Source organism: Octopus sinensis, linkage group LG2 (genome assembly GCF_006345805.1).
Source record: "Octopus sinensis linkage group LG2, ASM634580v1, whole genome shotgun sequence".
In the NCBI taxonomy this organism is placed as follows: Eukaryota; Metazoa; Mollusca; class Cephalopoda; order Octopoda; family Octopodidae; genus Octopus; species Octopus sinensis.
This window is the reverse complement of record NC_042998.1, coordinates 197,757,990-197,785,199: the sequence shown is the minus strand read 5'-3', so window position 1 is coordinate 197,785,199 and position 27,210 is coordinate 197,757,990. Positions and strand designations below refer to the sequence as shown.

At 40.2% G+C, this 27,210-nt stretch overlaps 2 protein-coding genes across 5 annotated transcripts in view; one reads left to right on the top strand and one right to left on the bottom strand.

Annotated features, from left to right (window-relative positions):
- Positions 1-27,210, bottom strand: part of LOC115224191 (chitotriosidase-1) — a 192,298-nt gene that overhangs the window by 56,205 nt on the left and 108,883 nt on the right. The window lies entirely within an intron of this gene.
- Positions 139-27,210, top strand: LOC115224207 (rab-like protein 3). Of its 3 annotated transcripts, none has more exons than XR_004997958.1 (9): positions 139-257; positions 2,473-2,564; positions 4,617-4,734; positions 7,695-7,809; positions 9,011-9,161; positions 11,728-11,799; positions 13,672-13,713; positions 15,300-15,435; positions 25,473-27,210. XR_004997958.1 is itself a non-coding variant. In XM_029794990.2 (9 exons), the coding sequence occupies exons 1-8, from the start codon at positions 212-214 to the stop codon at positions 15,333-15,335; spliced, it is 672 nt and encodes a 223-aa protein (XP_029650850.1). In that variant the 5' UTR covers positions 139-211; the 3' UTR covers positions 15,336-15,341; positions 25,473-27,210. The 3 variants fall into 3 exon arrangements, 2 of the variants coding, with proteins under 2 accessions (XP_029650850.1, XP_029650841.1); XM_029794990.2 differs by having other exon boundaries at positions 15,300-15,341; XM_029794981.2 differs by lacking the exon at positions 15,300-15,435.

The following is a 27,210-nucleotide window of genomic DNA, read 5'->3' as shown; positions in this document are numbered from 1 at the left end:
ACAACGAGATGTGGTGCACCCGAGCACTGTATACAATAATTTCATTATTATTTTAAGATGAAGGCGCTCTTGTTTGACGGAGATTTGACTGCCATTTCTAGCAAGCTGGACAAACAAGACGTAACTTTCGAGAAGACGTAAAGGTAATGTAAGGGAGATAACTCTAAGCAGTAAATTGCTCTTTAATTGAACAGATGTTTGCTTGTGAGAAATGGCTGCGATTGACAAAGTCCGGATTCTTGTGACGGGAGACTCAGGTAAAGTTTCGATCGTTTACTACAGATATGCTTTAAAGAAATAATTTACTATAACCATAATTATATTTATTATTACTATGATTACCATTATTGTTATTATTATATCATCTGTCTGCTTTGTTGAATGGCAAACATTGATTTACGAAGTTAATTAACTTCACTGCTTTGTCCACGTTTGAGGTTTTGTGGTGTTTTCGTAACTTTCCTTTAATATCACGTATTTGATTTATGTATACGGTAATATTTTCACACTTGTACTGAATATAGCGGAGCTTGCCATACGCAAGGGGGATAGAAATACTGCGATTGTTTAATTAACAGTAAACGTGTTTTTAATGGTAACCAGTATACGGGTAGTGTCACCAATTAGCGCATTAATTAAGAAGGTATTCTTCAGTATACACACACACACACGCAGCATCGATTCATATAAAGCGACTGGCAAGAGTGAGAATGTAATCAATTCGTGTATTAAACGTGCACCTGAGCACTGTATACAAATAATTTCATTCTTATAACACCTAACAGTAACGTAGCTGTTTCATCCACGAACTTCTGTGATTAATAGTTCGCTTCACAACAACGAAGTTTCAAGTTCGATTCCAGTGTGCGGTATCTTCAGCATGTTTATTATTATTTGTATCGATGCGAGTTGATCGAAGGCTTGTGATTGAGATTTGGTTGGCGGAAACTGTGTAAAAAAAGCCCGTGCGATGGATCGTACCTGTTTTGGGGTGTTAAACTTAATCCGTTTCCCCTGTATGATTCGCAGGGTCCACTCTGTTGTAAACTTTCTTTCACAAAGTTCTGGAAAGCAAATTTACTTGGTTTGATGTGGAAGCATCATTATTGTTTATGGTTCAGCCAAGCACGATAATGGCCAAGTGAACAGTTGTCAGATTCATGTCACACCATTTCTTTTAAAAAAACTCTTTCATGGTTGATTTGGTGTTGGTATTATTTGACTTCTTTTAGGAAATTTTAAGCTGTTTTGGGGAGGTTAAGCATCATCGTTTAATGTCTGCTTCCCATGATGATGTTAAACGATGATGATGCTTAACCTCCACAAAACAGCTTGAAATTTCCTAAAAGAAATCAAATAATACCAACACCAAATCAACCATGAAAGAGTTTTTTTTTAAAAATGGCGTGACATGAATCTGACAACTGTTCACTTGGCCATTATCATGCTTGGCTGAACCATAAACAATAATGATGCTTCCACATCAAACCAAGTAAATTTGCTTTCCAGAACTTTCTAGCACCCCACATCCTCCAAACACTTTCCTCCTGCCCTCTTCTACACCACACCTAATTATCATTCCATACAGGTCTAATTCCAGCATGCCCCTTCCCGATTGAGGAAATATTTATTGGGGGTTGCTTGGCCCATTTCTAGTGTGGCTGTTTGCATTTATATTATATGATTGTAGACAAATGCATACAGGTGTGGCTGTGCGGTAAGTAGCTTGCTTACCAACCCCATGGTTCCGGGTTCAGTCCCACTGCGGGGCACCTTGGGCAAGTGTCTTCTTCTATAGCCTCAGGCCGACCAAAGCCTTGTGAGTGGATTTGGTAGACGGAAACTGAAAGAAGCCTGTCGTATATATGTATATGTATATATATGTGTGTGTGTGTGTCTGTATTTGTCCCCCTAGCATTGCTTGACAACCGATGCTGGTGTATTTAGGTCCCCGTCACTTAGCAGTTCGGCAAGAGAGCCCGATAGAATAAGTGCTAGGCTTACAAAGAATAAGTCCTAGGGTCAATTTGCTTGACTAAAGGCGGTGCTCCAGCATGGCCACAGTCAAATGACTGAAACAAGTAAAAGAGTATGTAACCATGTATGCACATACTGTACCAATACTGCAAAAAAACACACCAGGCAAACCCTGTAAAGTGTTTGGCATTAAGAAGGGCATCCAGCAAACATTACAACCCAGTGCTATCCTCTGGCTCATCAGATCATGTCAAACTGTCCAATCCATGCCAGTATTGAAGACAGATATTAAATGGTGATGACATATATGTATGTGTGTATCTATCTGTGTATCTACCTATGTATCTCTCTCTCTCTATCTATCTATCTATCTATCTATCTATCTATCTATCTATCTATCTATCTATCTATCTATCTATCTATCTATCTATACATGTGTGTGTGTGTGTCCATATCTGTATTATAAATATTTATGCATACAGTTATATTTTTCAGGCGTTGGTAAAACATCACTTGTACAGCTTCTCTGCCATGGTGAAGCAACAAATAACCCAGCCTACACAATTGGTTGTTCTGTAGAGGTTGCTGTAAGTATCCATACATCAACACTTGCTTACAATGGCATTATACCAATACCCTAATCCCCATGACTGAATCTGGTAAAGAATTAAAGAAAGTTTTTCAAACAAGAAGGCAGAGTCTAAAATCATGATACCTTAAATGTAAATCTCGCTGTTGAAAGTATTTAATAAGAAAGAACTCAAGACTCTGTTGCCTTGTGGGAGATAACCATGCTCAGTATTTAGAAAAGGAACATGTGGGGACTTTATAATATGTACCCAGGAATGGGTGTATGGTTGAGAAGTTAGCTTCTTGATTGTATGGTCTTGGTTTACTCCCACTGTGTGACAGGTTGAGTATATGCCTTCTGCTATAGCTCCAAGCCAGCCAATACCTTCTGAGGAATTTGATAGATGGTAACTGCAGGAATCTCATGTGTGTGTGTGTGTGTTTCATCATCATCATCGTGTAACGTCCATTTTCCATGCTAGCATGGGTTGGACGGTTCGACCGGGGTCTGGGAAGCCAGGAGACGGCACCAGGCTCCAGTTTTATCTGGCAGTGTTTCTACAGCTGGATGCTCTTCCTAACACCAACCACTCCGTGAGTGTAATGGGTGGTTTTTATGTGCCACCGACACAGGGGCCAGAGGAAGCTGGCAAACGGCCATGATTGGATGGTGCTTTTACGTGTTACCGACACAGATGCCAGTCAGGTGGCACTGGCATCTGCCACGTTTGGACGGTGCTTTTAACGTGTTACTGGCACGGGTGTCTTAACTATTGATTTTCCACATTTATCATAGAGTGAATTGAAAATGAGGTTTACATTTCCTTGTTGACATTGCAACCAGCTGCTCTGTTCTGTCAAAGATCTTTTGAAACAAAGAATCTGTTACTAAAAAAAATAGGTAAAGGCTGGCAATAGGAAGAGTATCCAACCATAAGACTTTGCCACAAGCCATGATTAATTCCCCATCCACACCTGTACTTGCATGAAAACATGAACATTGGATAAAAGGAACTTATGAAAAGTATGAGTGCACAAGACATGCAATAACATCATGGATGGACAGACAGGTGGCCAGATGGATGGATGGATGGATGGATGGATGGACGGACGGACGGACGGACGGCCGGGCGGGTGGGTGGGTCTCCCTACGTACCTAGCAAAATAAGTAGATAGATAGATAGCAAATGATGGAAAAGAAAATAGAGAGGTAATAAACTGAATACAGATGGCAGACATGGTTCTTCCAATTTTCTTTTTTATTTCTTTTTCTTGAGTCCTAGGACTTGTAAAGCCAATTACCCTAGCATACAAGTAACCAAGATCACAACATTCCTCTGAACAGGATGCCAATATGTTGCAGGGTTGAAGGCCAGCAATTTTGAGGAAGGATGACTGGCGTCTGTGCTAGCGGGGTGCAAAGAGCACCATCCGAGCGTAATTGTTGCCAGAGCGGCTAACTGGCTTCCATGCCGGTGGCACGTAAAAGTCACCATTCGAGCGTGATCGTTACCAGCATCGCCTTACTGGCACCTGTGCCGGTGGCATGTGTAAAAGATTCGAGCGAGGTCGTTGCCAGTACCGCCTGACTGGCCCCGTGCTGGTGGCACGTAAAAGCACCCACTACACTCTCGGAGTGGTTGGCGTTAGGAAAAGCATCCAGCTGTAGAAACTCTGCCAGATCAAGATTGAAGCCTGGTGCAACCATCTGGTTCACCAGCCCTCAGTCATTCATCCAACCCATGCTAGCATGGAAAGCGGACGCTAAACGATGATGATGATGACTCAAGTTGATTCCTGTGATTCTAGTACTTGACTGGCACTTTATTTTACCAACCCCTAAGAGACGAAAGGAAAAATTAACCTTAGCATGATTTGAACCCAGAATGTCAAAAGACAAGAAATACCACTAAGCATTTTTGTCCGATGTGCTAACGATTCTGCCAGCTTTCCATGAATCGTCTTCCCATATTTAAGTCTTGTTTTCTATGTTATGGCATCCTTTGTGTTAGTAATTCTTTGACTATTTCTATCTTTCTATCTTCACACATGGGACAACAACCACACAGTTACATGAATACAAAGCAGGAACTGCTGATGAACGCACATACTTTGTTGAATTGTGGGACATTGGTGGCGCTACACAGCACAAGAATAGCAGATACATTTTTTACAACCCTATTCATGGTAGGTCAAAATTTCACTCACCTTTTTAACATATATTAGCATATTGCTGAATGCGTTTTCTGAATATTTATGCATGAATATGAATATTTATATATGTGTTCATTTGTGTGTAAACCATTATTATAATTAGTGGCATGCCTTATATGGGTAATGGTGTAGTTGATGTCGTGTTGTTGTTTAGTGATTGGTTAACTTATAATTGTATTTGTTCAGCTCTAAGGCGGCGAGCTGGCAGAAACGTTAGCACGCCGTATGTATATATGTATATATATGTGTGTGTGTGTGTGTGTAGTAAATGCTGGTGTATTTACGTCCCCGTCACTTAGCGGTTCGGCAAAAAGACCGATAGAATAAGTACTGGGCTTACAAAGAATAAGTCCCGGGGTCGATTTGCTCGACTAAAGGTGGTGCTCCAGCATGGCTGCAGTCATATGACTGAAACAAGTAAAAGAGTAAAAGAGTATATATATATATATATATATATAAATTTATTCACACATGTATGTGTGTGTGTGTGTGTAGTAATTATATTCTGTTTGTTAAATGTGTGTGTGATGAAGTTTAATTCAATGAAATTTTGCTATTCTAATAATTCATATCCACTCCCCGCTTTACAAAATTGACCTCACCCTTCACTCACCATGATTGAATAATTCATAATGCGAGGAATTTAAAACAAAACTTCCAGGTCAAAATTATGAGTTAATATTATATTTCGATCTTTTAACTTTGACCGGCAGATTTTTTAAATAATTTCTTGTAACTAAACAGTTTTATACTGGTAGAATGTGTCACATAAAACATCTTTTTCTCTTGGCTTTCTTGAGAAAATTCTGTAGTTTGTAAGCTATTTCTTGTTTAATTTCTCCTATTTCGGCAATTTCAACCAATCAATGACGTCTATTGAGGTGAATACAATTACTGCTGTTGTTTGCCAACAAGTTCAACAACAACTTCCGGCGGTGTCAATTTCGTTTAAGAAACAGATTGAAACGCAATAGAAAAGATCGATACTAGGGTCATAATTATGGGTGGACACTAAATGAGGGAACGGTTTTGTTATCCATCTCTGTTTACGGGTGACCCCTCAGTTTATGGCCACAAAATGTTTATAGATCCTTATATTTGATTGCAATAAAGATAGATAAGCGTATGAAATATACTGCTGATATTTAGCTACAAAATGTGTGCAAATAGGTGCAGGAGTGGCTGTGTGGTAAGTAGCTTGCTAACCAACCACATGGTTCCGGGTTCAGTCCCACTGCGTGGCATCTTGGGCAAGTGTCTTCTGCTATAGCCTCGGGCCGACCAATGCCTTGTGAGTGGATTTGGTAGACAGAAACTGAAAGAAGCCTGTCGTATATATATATATATGTATGTATGTGTGTGTATATGTTTGTGTGTCTGTGTTTGTCCCCCTAGCATTGCTTGACAACCAATGCTGGTGTGTTTACGTCCCCGTCACTTAGCGGTTCGGCAAAAGAGACCGATAGAATAATAAGTACTGGGCTTACAAAAGAATAAGTCCCGGGGTCGATTTGGTCGACTAAAGGCGGTGCTCCAGCATGGCCGCAGTCAAATGACTGAAACAAGTAAAAGAGTAAATAGAAGGAAAAATGGGTATCACAATATATTCAAGGTCATATTTTACTTGAGTAAATTAAATGCTAGTTCTTGAAAATTTCATCTCATTCAAAACTTTATACTGTACACATCATTCAGCATCCCCATCCATGTTTGACTCATCTCAATCCATACCATTTGCCTTATCTGACTTATTTCCCTTAGATACATTATATATTACCGTAAATCCTCAAGTATAGTCCGCCCTTGAGTATAATACGCAAAGGATTTTTAGGGGGCTACGCACCCCTTCTCTAACTTGAGTCAAGGAGGTCTATATAACGTCCTGGGTTTTTTTAAATGTATACAGTAACGTCCTTTATTATTATTGTATATATAACATAATGCAAACGTGTAGCTTTTTTGTGCATTTTGTTTGCAGAAAATAAAGAAATAACAGTAATAACGTTTAATAAATGTTGTTTACTGCAAGTTATGGATGATTCTTTTATGACTTCATTGCTTTCAGGCTTAGCTTAAGGTATTTTCGCGCCCGACATCACAAAATGCGTTTGAATAAACATTGCCGGACAGCAAATAAAGACTCGAACATTGCTTAGAAAATAATTTTCATTTTTAACTTCGTATATAGTATGCACTAGGGATTTTGACCTATAAATTTTGGGAAAAAAATGCAGATTATACTCGAGGATTTACGGTACTTCTTTATAAATTAGTGTTGGTCTCTCTTTCGGTTGTCCTTTTCTCCTTTTTCTAATACAATGAGGTTTGATATGAACAGACAGTACAGTGTTCACTTACACACTGCTCCATTGATTTGTAAAACTTTGTCGAAGGAGTGGCTGCGTGGTAAGTAGCTTGCTTACCAACTGCATGGTTCCGGGTTCAGTCCCACTGCATGGCATCTTGGGCAAGTGTCTTCTGCTATAGCCCCGGGCCGACCAATGCCTTGTGAGTGGATTTGGTAGACGGAAACTAAAAGAAGCCCATCGTATATATGTATTATGTACATATATATATATGTATGTTTGTGTGTCTGTGTTTGTCCCCCAACATCGCTTGACAACCAATGCTGGTGTGTTTATGTCCCCTGTCACTTAGCAGTTCGGCAAAAAGAGACCAATAGAATAAGTACTGGGCTTACAAAGAATAAGTCCCGGGGTCGATTTGCTCGACTAAAGGCGGTGCTCCAGCATGGCCGCATTCAAATGACTGAAACAAGTAAAAGAGTAATATGAAACTAAAACATAATCAGTGTACAGAGAGAGAGAGAGAGAGAGAGAGAGAGAGGCAGGGAGAGAAAAAGGGGAGAGAGGATGAACTCATCCTTTTGTTTCATAAATTGAGTTGTCAGTCCTTTTTTCCATTCTTTCCAGGAATTATTCTTGTTCACGACTTGACAAATCGGAAATCTCACCAGAACTTAAGGAAATGGTTGACAGAAGTTTTAAACAAAGGAACCAGTAAAGGAAACAGCAGAGAATACAATGAGTAAGCAGGGATTTCCAAATCCATTCTGTTTCTGCTTCAGCCATTCACTCTCATTACTAAGGTCACTTTTTTGGGGTCATCATCATCATCATCATCATCAACATTATGTATATGGCGGTGCCCCAGCATGGGCACAGCTCATAAGCTGAAACTAGAATCAATCAATCATATGTATGATTTAGTCTGTCAAAATCACAAGTCTCACTTAATATTATTGATGTATTATAGCAAAAGTTGCAGATAAAATGTCCTTTTGTGTACATTCCAGCCCTCTACAATCTGAGTTACGTTGTGCCAGTGTCACGTAAAATGCACCCACTACACTCTCGGAGTGGTTGGTATTAGGAAAGGCATCCAACTGTAGAAACTCTGCCAGATCAAGACTGAAGCCTGGTGCAGCCATCTGGTTCGCCAGACCTCAATCAAATCGTCCAACCCATGCTAGCATGGAAAGCGGACGTTAAACAATGATGATGATGATTATGATGTCACCTTTGCTTTTCATATTTTCTGTTGATAAATAAATTTACAGTCCACTATATTGATTGATTTCTCTCTCTCTCTCTCTCTATCATCATCATCATCATCATCATCGTTTAACGTCTGCTTTCCATGCGGTTCAACTGGGGTCTGGGAAGCCCGAAGGCTGCACCAGGCCAGTCAGATCTGGCAGTGTTTCTACAGCTGGATGCCCTTCCTAACGCCAACCACTCCGTGAGTGTAGTGGGTGCTTTTTATGTGCCACCGACACAGGTGTCAGACGAGGCTGGCGAACGACCACGCTTGGATGGTGTTTTTTATGTGCCACCGACACAGGTGTCAGACGAGGCTGGCGAACGGCCTCTCTACATATATATATATATCTCGTACTTGTAATTCATAAGGCCAACCTTGTGACTTTGTTTCATAAGTACATGTGTCCAGGTATTAATTATATATTAATTTCAGAAATAAGAATTTAGTTGGTCAACCATCTTATTCCTTGATTGATGATTAAAAACAATTACTGGTCAAGAACTGAGATTGATCTAATCAACCATTCTTTCCCATTAGGATTTGCAGGATTGTACCTATCTTAGAAATTGATATTTTATTGATTAAATATTGTATAATTGTCCAAAATCTTCTGCCCTCCTATCATCTTTATATCTTTATCAGATCTATTTGCTTTTAGTCAAGTAATGATTGTTTTCTTTTCTAGATGTGATTTTGATCCTGAACAATTTGCTGGTAACCAGATACCAATAATGGTAGTAGGAACCAAAGTTGATCTAGCACAAAGTCTGCGAGACAATTTTCTCTCCAAACGCTCAACAGTTGCTGAGGAATGCGGTGCAGGTGAAATAAACTTAGTAAGTCAATATTATCTGGGATTTATTTCTCACGGTTAGTGACTGATGGATTGTATCTGTTTGGTGATTAATATGTTTGATAGGTATAACACAGATCATTATAATAATAATAATAATAATAATAATAATTGTGTACAGTGCTCAGGTGCACTACAACTCATCTAAAGTGTATATATAATCAGGTGTAGTTTCGGCGGATTTCGGAAAGCATGAGGGCCTTAAAGGATGCAGTGTCATGGCAGTCAACAACTGATGCAGGCAGTTTATTCCATGCTTCAGCAACTCTGTATCATCATCATCATCATCGTTTAACGTCCGCTTTCCATGCTAGCATGGGTTGGACGATTTGACAGGGCTGGTGAGCCAGATGGCTGCACCAGGCTCCAATCTTGATCTGGCAGAGTTTCTACAGCTTGATGCCCTTCCTAACGCCAACCACTCCAAGAATGTAGTGGGTGCGTTTACATGCCACCGGCACGGGTGCCAGTCAGGCGGTACTGGCAACGACCTCGCTCGAATCTTTTACATATGCCACCAGCACAGGTGCCAGTAAGGCAATGCTGGTAACGATCATGCTCAAATGGTGTCTTATGCCACCGGCATGGAGGCCAGATAGCCGCTCTGGCAACGATCACACTCGGATGGTGCTCTTAATACCCTACTAGCACGGGGCTCGAGTGCCAGTAAGACAAAGAAAAATAGGGTTATAAATAAAGGAGCATTTCAGTGGATTGTGATACTGTTGGTGTAATGTATGTGTCAGTGGTATGATGAAGGCAAACAAGAAAGAGTATACAGTGTACTTGAAGAGACTATGGAATATGTAATTCGATGACTGGCATCCGTGCTAGCGGGATGCAAAGAGCACTATATGAGTGTGATCGTTGACAGAGCAGCTAACCGGTTTCCATGCCAGTGGCACATAGAAGGGCACCATTAAAGTGTGATCATTACCAGCGTCGCCTTACTGGCACTTGTGCCCGTGCTAGTAGGGTGCCAAGAGCACCATCCAAGCGTGATTGGTGCCAGAGCAGCCAACTGGCTTCCATGCCGGTGGCACATAAAAGGGCACCATTCGAGCGGGATCATTACTAACGTTGCCTTACAGGCACCTGTGCCGGTGGCATGTGTAAAAAATTTGAGCGAGGTCATTGCCAGTGGCACATAAAAAGCACCCACTACACTCTTGGAGTGGTTAGCATTAGGAAGGGCATCCAGCTGTAGAAACTCTGCCAGATCAAGATTGGAGCCTCGTGCAGCCATCTGATTCGCCAGTCCTCAGTCATTCGTCCAACTCATGCTAGCATGGAAAGCGGATGTTAAACAATGATGATGATGATGAACGTGATGTTATAGAGTAGTAGTGGCTGGCAGGACTATATGGTGTATGTGTTAGTTGTATGATGTTGGTAGAGGACCTGTAGAGACAGGAATGACTGTTTCAGAAGTGTTGTATGGTAGTGAATACAGAGAGCTAAGTTTGATGATGGCTTGCCTCCTAGTTGTATTTATCATGTGAGCTTTGAATAACATCAAGTTTTTGCATTGCCAACTTATGAATTTTCGTTGTTGACAAATTTCTAAATTGCATGAATTTTTTATTGACTTTCATGTATAAAGTTAGCTTCTTTATTTTGTTTGCAGTTTTAAGTTAGTTATGGGTGACTTCTCTTGCTGTATTACACTAAATATAGTGAAGTCAGAAGGCTTAAGTGTTGTATGTTTTGCATTTTGGTGTACATGATGCTACTGGTCTTCTGTTACCATTTTGTGACCACTAAAGAGCTGTAATTTGTACTTTATGCCTTTTACTTTATGTTGTGTTTGATGCTAATGAACTCTATGCTTGACATGCTTAATCAAATATTGGCTTATCACTTACTTTGTTGGTTGCTTTAATTGTGAATTTATCTTGTCCCAAGTATTGTCAACCTATAATTTTCAAGTCAGATTTCTCTGCCAGCCAGTAATTTACGAATATGGCTTCTCTTGAACATGAGGTCTTCATTCATTTACTACAGTCTGGTGAAAAAGTGAACATTTTCTCAAATGTGATTTTTTTTTTGTATCTTGGATTGTTACTCCAAGATAGTTTATGGCTAGGAACTTGGACTTGGAGAGGATAATGGAATTGGACAGTTTGGGGGATGGACAAAGTTGACACAAGTGCTAAAAGTTGCTATCCTCTGCCTGAAAAAGAGAAAATAGAGCAGCATTTCCAATATGGAACCATATTCCAAACAGAATGCAAATTGCTCTCCTAAACTTACCCAAAACACTGTCCTTATGAATAGTTCATCTTAGAACTTTCAGAACACAATTTTTTGGCAAAGATATAGTCAGTATTACCTAAATTGCTCTGAATACTACGATTCAAAGCTAGGATTGAATGAAACCTAAGGATTAAAGGAAAATTGATGTGTTGTGGTTGTGGAGAACAACTATTCAAGATGAAAATGCTAGAGGTTAAGTATATTGGTCAGTTGACTTAAATCAACTTATTATCCCAGGCACTAAATGTATTCGTTAGCTCACACTAATGAGCAAATCCATGTTTCTATTGCAGGATTGTAAACAAAAGAAATTCCTGGCTCCTGGATCTACCAATGCAGTAAAGGTGGCCAAATTTTTTGATAAGGTATTATTATACACTTAACCCCTCTTCCTACTTGTATTTTGACCAGGCATCTCAGCAACATCACTCTACATTCCTCAGTTACTCCTCTCATTAAGTTTCATACCACAGTTCAATGGGTGATATTCAGAAAAGAGGATGTCTGACCACCAAAAGGTCAACCTAAGACGTTTAAATGCTACTAAGGCCATTCAGGTCATCTTACTGTGTAATACTGCTTGCCTCAGTCTGCCCCACTAATATCAGGTACATCTCCTAATTTACAGCTGAGTGGTTAATGTTCGCAACTGGTATCCAATTATAAGCACAAACTTTGTAACAGGGTACAACTGTCTATGTTAATGCGAGTGGGAGGGTTTAACCCTTTAGTGTTTAAACCGGCTGTATCCGGCCCAAATATTCTACACATTTTATGCTCAAACTGGCCAGAACATGCATCTCACACCTACCCTGCAATGTCATTCTAAAAATAAGCAATTGCATCTTTCCTATTTTGAAGGTACAAAGTAATATCAGATAAATTTTTTTAAATGTGAATAAATAAGGGTTACTGTTGACAAATTAATCTGAACGCTAAAGGGTTAAAACTGTAAAAAGGCATTTTCCACTTTATTGTTTTAACCCTTTCATTACTCTATTTATTTTGAGATGTTCTGTGTTTCATCCAATTAATTTTAAATATAACAAAGAATTTAGTAAAATAGCTAAGTTATCATTGAGCTAGTGTTAGGAACATAAATTGTGACTAAGGTTTGGTGAAAGATTTTAAATCAAAACTTATGAAAACAAGACATTCGTACTACAGAGCCAAGGCCGGTTTTGGCCGGGTTGGTAACGAAAGAGTTAATTAGTTAGTCTGAGAGAGAGAAGGTAATGCTAATAACCTGTATAAACCCTCATAGATGCAGGTGAGGTATGGTTAACTACTGGAAGTTAGTCTCATCTATTGAAGCCATCTACTACCTCTGGCTTCCCCCTCACAGTTGATGGAGTCTTTTCTGTGCATTTTTGGTGTTTATTGTACCTGTGCATCTTCCACACACAAAAGTTATTTTCCCTGTTAACCTTCCCCTGATATTGCTGCACCTCTTATATGTCCATAGCTTACACCAGCTGCATCTTATGGAGTTTCTACCTACCCCTTTTCTACAGATCGAGCAGAGCCATCTACCTGAAGGGATCCTCTTGTTAATATTGTTATGCATGTCATGTTGCTGTTGTTGTTATTGATAGCTGGTTCATCCTATTTATAAAACTGGTTAAAACAAGGGCTTGTATGTTATTTATCTATCATTTTTGAAAAACAGCCGAAACAACAAAAGAGAACACAGCCACACAAGTGACCAGGACTTTGTGATTGCTCCATACTTAGTATGATTTGGTATGGTTTCTACAACTGGATGCCCTTCCATCTTCCATATATCTTTCTTAAACTTCCTCTTTTTCCTAGGCATCCTCTTCTGAGAGTCCATAATACATCCTCACCCAACACTTATCCTCTGTTCACATTTCCATACCAGCACAGTCATCTCTACACTATACATTAGTTGATCTCTTCACTGACTAGCCACTCACCCGGCCCATTTATGATCTGTCTCTCATATAGTTTAATATTACACATCCACAGTCACTTCATTCCTCCACGGCCTCTATATACATTCTATATCCACTGTCCATGAGAAACAGTATGATTTCAAAATGTGCTTCAACTACTTCTATTCCTTATCAGCTATGTGGGTTTTTTGGTGTTTTTTTTTATTACAGACATTTAATGAAATCACTTAGTCAACAGACACTTTGATGTGGTTTATGAATTTGCTCATGTTTAAGGGAGCCAGCTTGTCTTAATTTAATGTTATTTCTGTTTCGTTGCAGGTTATTGAGCGCAGGTTTTACAACCGAGAACTGGGAGGCCAGGTAAGTAGATGATCTCAAGTCTATTGGAACTCTCTACATAGATATGCTTGCTTTCTTCTCGTAGTACAACTAAGTAGTCCTTTTGTGTTATCTGACATATTCAGTCGTCAATCTGAAGCAATTAAGCAATAGGACTCTGTATTACACGAGCGTGGGGTTATGAGAAATGGTTGAAGGCGAGCTGGCAGAAACATTAGCACGTCGGGCGAAATGCTTAGCGGTATTTTGTCTGCCATTACGTTGTGAGTTCAAATTCCGCCGAGGTCAACTTTGCCTTTCATCCTTTCAGGGTCGATAAATTAAATACCAGTTACGCACTGGGGTCGATGCAATCGACTTAATACCTATGTCTGTCCTTGTTTGTCCCCTCTGTGTGTAGCCCCTTGTGGGCAGTAAAGAAATAGGTTGAAGCATAGCCTAATCATTGAGACAGTGGTCATGAATGACAATGATGTATATGTGAGCTGGTGGGCTGGTTGTAGGATACTGGACAGCTGATGGTGTAGCATAGGATAGTGTAGTAGGTGTAATAGACATTAAGGCAATAGTGTAGTGCAGTATAGTCAGTGAGGGTGTGGACAGATGGGGGTGTGATATGGTATAATCAGTGGACGTAGACAATGTTGTGTGGGGTGGTAGTGGTACACAGCTCTCACACCGTTACACATATTTCTCATCCACAGTTACATGTACACGTATACATATCTTATTGTGCACACAGTTTCACATTGACGTACACGCCTTCACTCACACATACACATCACTATTATGAGCTTGAGCTCCCTCATCTGGTGGTCAGTGCAGAAGCTAGGGATGGATGAGTGGTTGGCAAGAGCTGTACAAGCCATGTACAGGGATGCTGTCAGTAAGGCGAAATCTGGCAACAAGTATAGCAATGGATTCAGTATACAGGTAGGAATTCACCAAGGATCAATTCTTAGCCCACTCTTGTTCATCATAGACCTCCAGGCTGTAACAGAAGAATTTGACAGGATGCTCTTAGGAGCTTCTCTATGCTGATGACCTTGTTCTTGTAGCTGAATCACAACCAGAACTAGCGAAGAAATTTCAGGTGTGACAGCAAAGTCTGCAATCAAAGGGCCTTAGAGTTAATTTAGCAAAGAACAAAATTCTAGTAAGAAGGAAAACAGACAAATCACAAATCCCTTCAGGGAGATAGCTCTCCTTGATATGCAGAAAATGTGTAGGTAGAAACTCCGTAAGGTGAACCCAGAGTGAGCTAGGGACACATAAAAACTGTGACAGTATCAGAGGAAGGTTAAGATGTAAAATACAACCAGTATTCTTTATGGAGTGGTTGGCATTAGGAAGGGTATCCAGCCATAGAAATCAAACCAAAACAGACAATTGGAGCCTGGTGCAGCTCTCTGGCTTACCAGTTCCAGTCAAACCATCCAACCCATGCCAGCATGGAAAGCAGATGCTAAATGATGATGAATCTGTGGCCATATTGAATTTCACACACATGTATATTTTCTTTCTCTCTGTCTCACACACACACCCGCACATATACCTGTCACTATTTCATACAAATGTTCAATTAACCTTATTCATCTTCTCTATAGGCAGCCATGTATTCAGGCTTCGTTAGAAGAACTTAGTCTCAGGTGAGACGTTACTACTTTCTATGATTACCTAAAGTAGCTTGTCTCAGGTGGACCATCACTTTTTTTTATGATTATTTAATCTACTTTGTTTCAGGTAAGACATCACTACTTACTACAATAACCTAACTTAGCTTGTCTCAGGTGAGATATCACTGCTTTCTAAGGTAGCCTAACTTAGCTTGTTTCAGATGAGACATCACTGCTTACTGTTATTAACTTCTTTACCTGGTCTTTCAGGTGAAATTTCTAGGAAACACTGGTAAATGTATGATTTTGGTATGGCTTTTCTTCTTTGGTTGTATTCATTACGGAGATGTACTTGCATAGCAAGTGATTTGATCTGAGATCGTGTGCTGGAACGAAAACAATTGCAGCGTGTTAGGTGTTTATAAGCCATTTAAGAAACACACAAAACCCATTAGATTCACTTCAACATTTAAGTTTAATTTGTCAAAATATTTTTGTCGCTTTGAGACCGTGACCTGTTCACTGACAAAAATCCGAGATGCAGCACGGATTTTTGTCAGTGAACAGGTCGCGGTCTCAAAGCGACGAAAATATTTTGACAAATTAAACTTAAATGTTGAAGTGAATCGAACAGCTTTTGTGTGTTTCTTAAATGGCTTACAAACACCTTCCACGCTGCAATTGTTTTATTCATTTTTCTACTGAAAATTATTTGAACTTTGTAACAAGATTTTCATCAATCAGTAAGTGTGGAGTTCCGTTTGAGTTATTCCAAATTTCAGAACTTCCACTGATCAGCAGGGGTAAGTGTTTTTGTGATGGTTAGTGTCAATATTAAGAAAGAAGCTAACCTCACACACACCTTCTTGTAAGCAGGGCCTCTACAAGTGGAATTCAGCCAGTACTTTAGTTCCAGGAGCCAGAGAGCTAAGTAGGGGCCTATGAATATCTGAAGGCTCTTCCCTCAGAAATAAAAAATCTCACAGCTCCCTCGAATATTTAAAAGACATCCCACCTCCCTATATTCCCAGGGCTCTAAAACTGTCTTGTTCCACCTTACTCTTTTACTTGTTTCAGTACATTTGACTGTGGCGATGCTGGAGCACTGCCTTCAGTCAAGCAAATCAACCCCGGGACTTATTCTTTGTAAGCCCAGTACTTATTCTATCGGTCTCTTTTACCGAACCGCTAAGTGACAGGGACGTAAACACACCAGCATCAGTTGTCAAGCAATGCTAGAGGGACAAACACACACACATACATATATATATATATATATATATATATACACATATATACGACAGGCTTCTTTCAGTTTCCGTCTACCAAATCCACTCACAAGGCATTGGTCGGCCCGGGGCTATAGCAGAAGACACTTGCCCAAGATGCCACGCAGTGGGACTGAACCCATAACCATGTGGTTGGTAAGCAAGCTACTTACCACACAGCCACTCCTGCACCTTGTAAAATTTCCTTTAGCTATTCTGCTTGTAGGGGGAGAGCAGCAGCTTTTATTTTCTCCCAGAATACATCAAACTGACTACCTTCAGCCATCATCATTATCATTCCTCTACCTATCATTATTATAATCATCTTGGTATTCAGTGTATATGAAGGTTTGCATAAGTAGTACCATCACAGAAGCACCTGCTTCATTAACACTTTTGTAGCTTTATGGTCATTATGCTATCACAGTAATGCTTCTATTACTACTATACTACTAATATTACTACACCTATGCGCAATTAACACGAAGGCATGCTGGTGACACATTAAAAGCACCGTCCAAACATGGCAGATGCCAGCACCGCCCGACTGGCGTCCGTGTTGGTGACATGTAAAAGCACCGACCGATCGTGGCCGTTTGCCAGCTTTCTCTGGCTCCTGTGCCGGTGGCATGTAAAAAGCACTCACTACACTCACAGAGTGGTTGGTTGGCGTTAGGAAGGGCATCTAGCTGTAGAAACACTGCCAGATCAGACTGGGCCTGGTGCAGCCTCCTGGCTTCCCAGACCCCAGTTGAACTGTCCAACCCATGCTAGCATGGAAAACCGACGTTAAACGATGAAGATGAGGAGGAAGAGTGGCTGTGTGGTAAGTAGCTTGCTTACCAACTACATGGTTCCAGGTTCAGTCCCACTGCATGGGACTTTGAGCAAGTGTCTTCTACTATAGCCTCAGGCCGACGGAAGCCTTGTGAGTGGATTTGATAGACAGAAACTGAAAAATCCCATCGTATATATGTATATATATATGTGTGTGTGTGTGTGTATGTTTGTATGTCTGTGATTGTCCCCCCAACATCGCTTGACAACCGATGCTGGTATGTTTACATCCCCGTAACTTAGCGGTTCAGCAAAAGAGACCGATAGCATAAGTACTAGGCTTACAAAGAATAAGTCCTAGGGTCAATTTGCTCAACTGAAAAAAGGCAGTGCTCCAGCATGGCCACAGTCCAATGACTGAAACAAGTAAAAGAGTATATATATATATACATATATATATATATATATATATGAACTTAGATATATATAAACTTAGATATATATATACACACACACTCACATATATATATGCATATTAGAGTTCAAGATCCTAGTGAATCAGGTACTTAAATGGTAAAGTCCCTGGTCTAGTCAAACGAAGGGAATCGTGTAGATTACAAAATCATAGGAACAAAAACCCACAAACCAAAGTACAGACAGATTATTATTCCAGTCGTGTATATGATTAACTGCACCTGACTGCGTATATTATGAGTCTCAAGGCTGTATTTAGGAAAAATACACGGTGCACTTAATAGACACCAGATCCACACTAATAACAGGTTCAAGGTAAGGTGAATAATCTGTAACAACAGATGGATAATGGCTCATTCGCTACAGCTGTTTCCAACGAGGATTTTATTGATTAATAGAGATGTTATGTAATGCAAAGGAAAACGACTTTTGGAATGTTTGAAACGTGTAATTCGTTTATATTCACCTGATGGTAATAGGATTTTTTCGCATGACGAAATCAATAAAAAAAAACTCATTGGAAACAGCTGTAGTGAATGAAGCATTATCTAGCTGTTGCTGTTTATTTATATATGCATGCATGTATGTATATGTTTATATATATATATAATATATATATATATATATATATACACACATGCACACACTTAAAAAAAATGACAAAGGAAAACACAATCTTGTTATGAACTGCATTAGGTTACAGTTGTTTCTGCTATAAGATGCAGTGGACTTATAATATCTGTAGTGACTTTCTCACTGTTAATACCTTCCCTATACATTATACACAAATATAATTGCCAGAGCGGCTATCTGGTCTCAATGCCAGTGGCACGTAAAAGACACCATTTGAGTGTGATCGTTACCAGCATTGCCTTACTGGCACACAAGCCCCGTGCTAGTAGGGTGCCGAGAGCACCATCCGAGCGTGATCATTGCCAGAGCAGCCAACTGGCCTCCGTGCTGGTGGCATGTAAAAGACACCATTCGAGTGTGATCGTTACCAGCATCGCCTTACTGGCACCTGTGCAGGTGGCATGTGTAAAAAGATTCGAGCGAGGTCGTTGCTAGTGCCGCCTGACTGGCCCTCGTGCCAGTGGCATGTAAAAGCACCCACTACACTCTCGGAGTGGTTGGTATTAGGAAGGGCATCCAGCTGTAGAAACTCTGCCAGATCAAGATTGAAGCCTGGTGCAGCCACCTGGTTCGCCAGCCCTCAGTCATTCGTCCAACCCATGCTAGCATGGAAAGCGGACGTTAAACGATGATGATGATGATGATGATAATTCTTTTCCAAAATAAAATGCGTTTCATATTCAACACACTCCAACCCCACCCATCCTTTAGACCCACCCTTGCTTCCACCACTCTCAACACTAACACACTACACACCACCATACCACACCACATCACACCACTCCGCACACACTAGCACTGACCACTTCCCAGCACCTACACCATCATCCACACACCTACACATGCACACGTCAAGGTCACCATCCCCCTTCCACATGCACATACACGCTCTCACATACACATGAATGTGCACCTTCATTTTGAGATCACCATTACTTTATTATCTCCCCTCTTCCTAGCTCTCTTGTGTGACCCCTCTGTCTGGCATTTGCCATGGTAGATCGCTAGCCACTAAGCCTTTTCTATTTTCTCTCCCTCTTTATTTGTGTGTTCCATCCTCTCGAAGAGCGTAGGCTCAAAATGTAAAAGATTTTCTCACTTCCCGAGCGTTAAACTAATACATCTGTTTGTTGTTTACACTCCTGTCTTCGTCTTTTGTTTTTTTGTAAATTCTCTCTCTATATATATGTATGCATTTATCTATATCATCATCACCACCATCATCATCATCATTTAACGTCCATTTTCCATGCTGGCATGGGTTGGACCATTTGACTGGGGTCTGGGAAGCCAGAAGGCCTGCTGATCCATGCTCTCAAGTTTGCCCTCCACATCTGCATCAATTGATGTTAGTCAATTGTTGTTTATCAATATTTCTCCATTTTCTGTTCACTGTAAATTTGATGCCTGATAAACTCATGTTTATCTTTGTCATTACCTGTAACCTATGAGCATAATATGCTTGCATAGGTATGTCCAGAGTTAACACAGGTTATTACACCGGTAGTATAACGGGTATTTTTATCCCTTAGATGGTTATTCCAACCTCTAACTCTACTATATATATATATATATATCATCAACATCATTTAATGCCCTTCTTTCATGCTGGCATGGGTTGGACAGTTTGACAGGAAGTGGCCAGGCAGAAGTCTACACCATATTTCTGTGTCTGTTTTGGCATGGTTTTCACAGCTGGTTGCCCTTCCTAACACCAACCACCCTACAGAGTGAGCTATACATGTATGTATGCATGTATGTATATATATATATGTGTGTGCATGTATTTATATATATATATGTGTGTATGTGTACTACACATACCCACATAATGGGCTTCTTTTTGTTTCTATCAACCAAATGAAATCCACTGATAAGGCTTTGGTTAGCTCAGGGCTGTAGTGGAAAGCACTTACCCAAGGTGCCACGCAGTGGGACTGAATTCCAGATGACATGGTTGGGAAGTGAGCTTTACAGCAACACGGCCATGATTGCACCTTAAAGTGCAATTCCTGTTGCACTTTAAGTTTTCCTGCACTCTCAGTTTCTCTCCACACACACACACACACACACACACACTGACAAAAATATTTACTATAAACGTATGGCATTACCCTGCAACTCATTTTCCTTTTTTATTAAACACTATGTAATTCAAAAATATATGTGTGCTTGCACATACATGCAAGCATGCATACATACACACACATACACATGCACTTATACACTCATACTTAGTGACGATGGTATTGATGTCATAATTGCTGTTGATGATGATGATGATGATGATGATGCCAGCAGCCACATATACACATGAATGCCCAAACACATTATTCTTCATCACAGACTGTATCATAGTTTAGCTAACCCAGTGTATCAGATTTTAACAACTACACATATTTAAGCACCCTGTCTCTAAATGTATCACATACAGTATCTCCATATACTCTATAGAATAGTACAGCAATGAAATAGAACACTGCTAAAACATCAGTAATGTGTTAATTGAACTTGGCTCCCAAAAGTGCATTATATGTTGAAATTGGCTTTTCCAGTGTACTTAATATAGTTAAGCCCAATGTACTTAGGCAACATGTCTTGCATACACAAATACACACACACACACAAACATGCAAAGCCTGAACTATACAAACACAGTTTCAGAAGTTGTGTGAAGGAATGAACATGTTACACAAACCTTTATACAGTGGTGCCTTGATTTAAGAGTTTAACCCTTTTGTTACTGTATTTATTTCGAGATGCTCTGTGTTTCTTCCAATTATTTTAAATATAACAAAGAATTTAGTAAAACAACTTAGTTATCATTAAGCTAGTGTTTGGAACATAAATTGTGACTAGGGTTTGGTGGAATATTTTAATTCAAAACCTATGAAAACAAGACATTTTACCACACTATCAGCAGCTTCTCCATCATCATCATCATCATCGTTTAACGTCCGCTTTCCATGCTAGCATGGGTTGGACGGTTCAACTGGGGTCTGGCAAGCCCGAAGGCTGCACCAGGCCAGTCAGATCTGGCAGTGTTTCTACAGCTGGATGCCCTTCCTAACGCCAACCACTCCGAGAGTGTAGTGGGTGATTTTATGTGCCACCGACAATAGATGTCCACTGTTTAGAAATTATTTTAATACCCTTGGCTGCTGTTATAGCCTTTATTGACTCCTTCTGTTTCAGTATGGTGCAGATCCTAGAAGTGCTATGCTCACACTGCTTCACCAAGTCAACTATACGCACACCTTGGTCATGTTTTTTGATAATTTCTTTCTTCAATTCAATTCACATCATTCACTTCTTCTCCGCACTGTCCTTCGCACTCTTTCTTCAGACCCATGGTTAGAAAAATGAAGTTTTGCAAAATAACTGCAAGCACAACACTGGTGCTTCTGTAGCCTACAGTGCCTAAGTAAACGTTTTATTACCCGTCTAGCTAACGATCCACTAACGATCTTTGCACTTGCTAACATTGCATGTCTGTCTAGCTGTCGAGTGAGATATGGGAGACAGAACAGATGTTACATCGTTCACTGTGGCATTTGCTATGCCAATTAGCAGCAGGCTATCTGAAGCTAGCTCATAACAAGTATTTCAGCTCACAACTCAAAACAAAAAAAATTGGCTGAGAGATGACTTGTATCTCAAAAAACTTATTAGTTGGGACACCTGTAAGTCAAGGTACCACTGTATCATCATCATCGTTTAACGTCCGTTTTCCATGCTAGCATGGGTTGGACAGTTCGACCGGGGTCTGGTAAGCCAGGAGGCTGCACCAGAGCTCCAGTCTGATTTGGCAGTGTTTCTACAGCTGGATGCCCTTCCTAACGTCAACCACTCTGTGAGTGTAGTGGGTGCTTTTTATGTGCCGCCGGCACAGGGGCCAGGAGAGGCTGGCAAACGACCACAATCGGTTGGTGCTTTTACGTGCCACTGACACGGACGCCAGTCAGGCGGTGCTGGCATCTGCCAAGTTCGGATGGTGCTTATTACGTGTCACCAGCATGGGTGTCTTAACTACAATTTCCATTTGAATTTTTATTTTGATCCGAATGTGGCCATTGCCAGCGCCGCCCCCACTGGCCTCGTGCCGGTGGCACGTAAAAAGCACCATCCGTTCGTGGCCGTTGCCAGCCTCGCCGGTGGCACGTAAAAGCACCATCCAATCGTGGCCGTTTGCCAGCCTTGTCTGGTGGCACGTAAAAAGCACCCACTACACTCTTGGAGTGGTTGGCGTGAGGAAGGGCATCCAGCCATAGAAACATTGCCAGATCAGACTGGGCCTGGTGCAGCCTTCTGGTTTCCCAGACCCCAGTTGAACCGTCCAACCCATGCTAGCATGGAAAGCGGACACTAAACGACGACGATGATGATGATGATATACTTGACTCAATAGGTCTCCTCAAGAACAGCGGGTCACTCTACGATCCAAGGTTAGCACAGCAGGCCGTCCCGCGAGCCATGAACTCACTTCATTTGTCAGGTCTTCGAATAAATAGAATTTCTTACATTGGCACTATTTAAGCTTTAAGAATGGAAGTTTGTAAACAGACGTATGACTGATATATTTAAAAAAAACTTTTATCAAACACTAACTCACACACATTTGAGTATAAAATATAATGTCGAATTCAGTCGAATTTGAACTCTGAAACAACATACTCTAAGGCATTTGTCTTTCTGATTCTCAACAATTTCCATTATCATCATCATCATCATTTATTGTCCATTTTTTTTTATTGTCCAAGGTTGGATAATTTGACAAGGACCCAATGGGTCCAAGGACTGCATTGTGCTCCAGTGTCTGCTTTTGCATGCTTTCTACAGCCTGATACCCTTCCTAATGCCAACCACTTTACAGTGTGTATACAGGGTGCTTTTCTCATGCCACTGGCATTAGTGAGATCACCATGCAGCTTGCAAACCTACGAGACACAAAGAGGAAGGGTTTTATGATAGCAGTTGTGAGTTAAGCTATGAAAGAAATGGGTGAGGCAGAGCAGGTTCTTGTTGTGAGGGAGCTACATGGCTACTCAGATTTAGGAGGGAGTTAAACATGAATCGGTAGTAGCTGTGAAAGTGGTGATGAAAGCATCAATTGGTACAAGGTGAATAGAAGTGGATGGGTACAGAGAAACCAGGAGTGGACAGAGGTTTGCAAAAGTGTGGGGGAATGGTGGGTGGGGTGTAGGAAATGTCTTTAATTGGGTAGGGATACAGGGTGGATGCAGGCTGGGGATTGCCAGTGGTACCTGAATTGGGAATAATAAGTTCTTTCGTTGCTCAATGGCAGGAGATAAAAGGAGATTATTGGGACAGGTTACAAAAGAAGAGTCACATAAAAGTCAGTTGAATAAAAATAATAGGGAGCAATCATCATCATCATCATCGTTTAACGTCCGTTTTCCATGCTAGCACGGGTTGGACGGTTCTACTGGGGTCTGGTAAGCCATGGAGGCTGCACTAAGCTCCAGTCTGATCTGGCAGTGTTTCTACAGCTGGATGCCCTTCCTAACGCCAACCACTCCAAGAGTGTTGTGGGTGCTTTTTACGTGCCACCAGCACAGGTGCCAGGGGAGGCTGGCAGCAGCCACGATCATTAGCAATGTAAACAAAATTATTCACTTGCAGCTAAACACAGAGGAAAACATGCAAATTTCCAGCACTCTATTCTACTCAATTAAAAAAAATCTGCTCTAATTTACCATTAGCACTATAGTTAATTCAGCCCTGATAAAAAAAAAACTTTCTGTGGAACCCTTTGCCTCAGTACATGCTTAATATTGTTTAACCCTTTTCATACCAACCCACCTGAGTATGACTGTCATAATTCCATGCCTATACACATCATAAACAAGGGGAAATTTACTATAACCCCTTAGTATTCATAGTACTCTGTCACATGTAATGTTTATTTATTCAGATTGTTTTGAATTAATCATGCATCATCTCATAGCTTCAAGATTTTGATGATGTGATTGCATATTTTTAAAATGACATAGTAAGAGAGGCGTGAAAGGCCAGATATGGCTAGTTCGAACCCTTTCTGTGGAACCCTTTCCCTCCGTACATGCTTAATATTGTTTAACCCTTTTCATACCAACCCTGGTATTTTGAATTAATTTTGAATTAATCCTGCATCATCTCATAGCTTCAAGATTTTGATGATGTGATTGCATATTTTTAAAATGACATAGTAAGATAGGTGTGAAAGGCCAGATATGGCTAGTTCGAACATGAAACAAGTAGAATATTTAGGCTGGATATGGCCAGTTTAAATGCTAAAGGCTTTAAATAATTCTGTTCTTGAAGCCTCATAATATAATCTGGTCATAATTTGTCTCCAAATCTAACGAGATGCACTCAGAAGCAAGCATTAAGTCAGACTGGAATTGTATTATGTTTAGAAACAGCTTAACAATCGGCCATGTGTCACTGTCATATGTAGGTTGTTGTCCCACTTCCCATCTGCTGTGAAGACCCACTTTTCATCTCATGTCATAAGCTCACCTCTTATCAAATGTCAAGGCTTGTACATTGCATTCAGCTATCAACATGAAATATATTTGCTGAAGTTGCAGTGTCAGCCAAACTAACAAAAGTCGGATACACGAGCGGCTCATTTTTCACACTTCATCATCATCATCATCATCGTTTAGCATCTGCTTTCCATGCTGGCATGGATTGGACGGTGCAACTGGGGTCTGGGAAGCCAGAAGGCTGCACCAGGCCCAGTCTGATCTGGCAATGTTTCTATAGCTGGATGCCTTTCCCAACACCATGTGCTTCCTAATCCTTGAACCAGCAATTGGTTCATTAAATCTCCCAATCATGTATAACGTTTACTCTTCATGAAATAATAAAAAAAGTTGTACAGGTGCATACATGTGTGTGTGTGTGTGTGTGTATGCCTCTGTCTGTGAGTGTGTGTGCATGAAATTATGAGATTGTATTTAAATGGCTATCAAGTAATTGCTGATCGTCTGTTTTCTGTTTGCAGTTTACTTCATTTTCTGGTGGACAGAACAACCGAAGATATACTAAGAACTCTCACTGTGATTGAACACTTAACACCAAATATCTCATTGAACACAACACACTAAAACTTCCTAACACAAAATACTAAAAAACTAAACACCACTCACTAAACACCAAGCACTAAATACAACAGACACTAAAAAATATACCCCACACACTAATTATTCATTATCATCATCATCATTTACCTTTGGTAGGCAAGCCTTTAGCATTTCACTCTAACAATAGGTATTTCTTACCTGACAGTATATCTGGTGACCTGCTGCCTGTCAAAGCTCTGTATACGAGAAACATTTGATCCTTCTGAAGAATTTGTCCTGGAACACCTAAATTCTACATTCCATATTGGTAGTAAGTGCCCTGCTTTCACACCGACACAGAAATATTTTATGGCACTAAGGACTTGTACAGTTCGAGTTTTGTTGAAAAACTGATGGAGATCAAACCAACTCTTGCTTTTATCTCCTTTATTAAGTTGTGGTTTGCTCAAAGTGAATCCAGGGTATTTAAAAATAGCCACTTTTTCAAGCTGATGTCCTTCAGCATGATATTGGTTTTCCATTCCATATGCACCTGAATGTCTGCCCTGTGTAGTGGTAAGTTCCTGGATTTCTACTTAACTGCCTTGCATTAAGCTGGTATCATCAGCAAAACATGGGTTGTGAAGGAACCATCTTCCAAGGAAAGTGGCGTTTACAAAATCATGTAGTGTACACTGCATGATGTTTTCCAAGGAAGATGTTGAAAAGCATTAGAAAGAGGAGATAGCATTAATGCACCCCAAGTATTGTCCTGAAGAAGTTTGTGGTTTTGTCATTCTAGTAAACTGTATGGATTGATTTCCATACAGTGCTTGAATCACTTGACTGAGGTTGATTTTGGAGTAGACGTCTCTAATCACTTGTCACAAATACATAGGCCAAACATGATCAAAGATTTTGAGGTTAATGAAATGCCATACACTAAACACTAAATACTAAGCACCAAACCCTAAGCATATCACCTTAAACACCACGCTAAACAATCATCCTCAAGTACTACGTACTAAACATTGAACACTAGATACAACACACTCAGCACCAAAATCCTCACTAAACACCTAACATAAACTTCAAACACCAAGCAGCACACATTAAACACCACTTGCTAAACACTATAGAATAAACACCACTCATTAAACATCACATCATACATGCCACACACTAAATCTGATTTACTACGTGTGAAACACTGAACACTAAGCATCACACACTACACACCACACACTAAACACTTAATTGGAAGCAGTAAACACAAAACATCACGACACTAAACACCTGAAACCTCTCTAAACATTAGGCCTTCAAGGAAAATGTTTTCCTTTCAGTACTTTCTATGAAGACACTGTATTTTGTGTTAAGGCAGTTCTAATGATTGTCTTCCTTCGGAAAGAACTCTGCTGATCTTCATAATTTCAGAAAAAGAGAGAAACAGGAAGAGAAGGAAACAGAGTTAGAAACAATTCTTTTTAAAACAATTTTCTTTCACATTTTTTAAGTTTGGAAAGAAGAGCTGTGCCTATAAATATTGCAGGTACTTCCAAGCGAGTGACCAATGTGTATATAAATATTGCCATAATAGCATGAGTGGATGGATGGTTTGTACAGTCATAAAGTGGTTGAATTGAATCTTTTGTCAGCTCAATAAACTAAAGAAGCAGA

Bases quoted from the DNA above. Each gene is read 5' to 3' on its own strand.
- LOC115224207 (XM_029794981.2), top strand. From the start codon at position 212: ATGGCTGCGATTGACAAAGTCCGGATTCTTGTGACGGGAGACTCAG. The intron at 2,565-4,616 runs GTAAGTATCCAT...ACAACCACACAG, and splicing joins GTTGTTCTGTAGAGGTTGCT to TTACATGAATACAAAGCAGG. The intron at 4,735-7,694 runs GTAGGTCAAAAT...CATTCTTTCCAG, and splicing joins TTTTTACAACCCTATTCATG to GAATTATTCTTGTTCACGAC.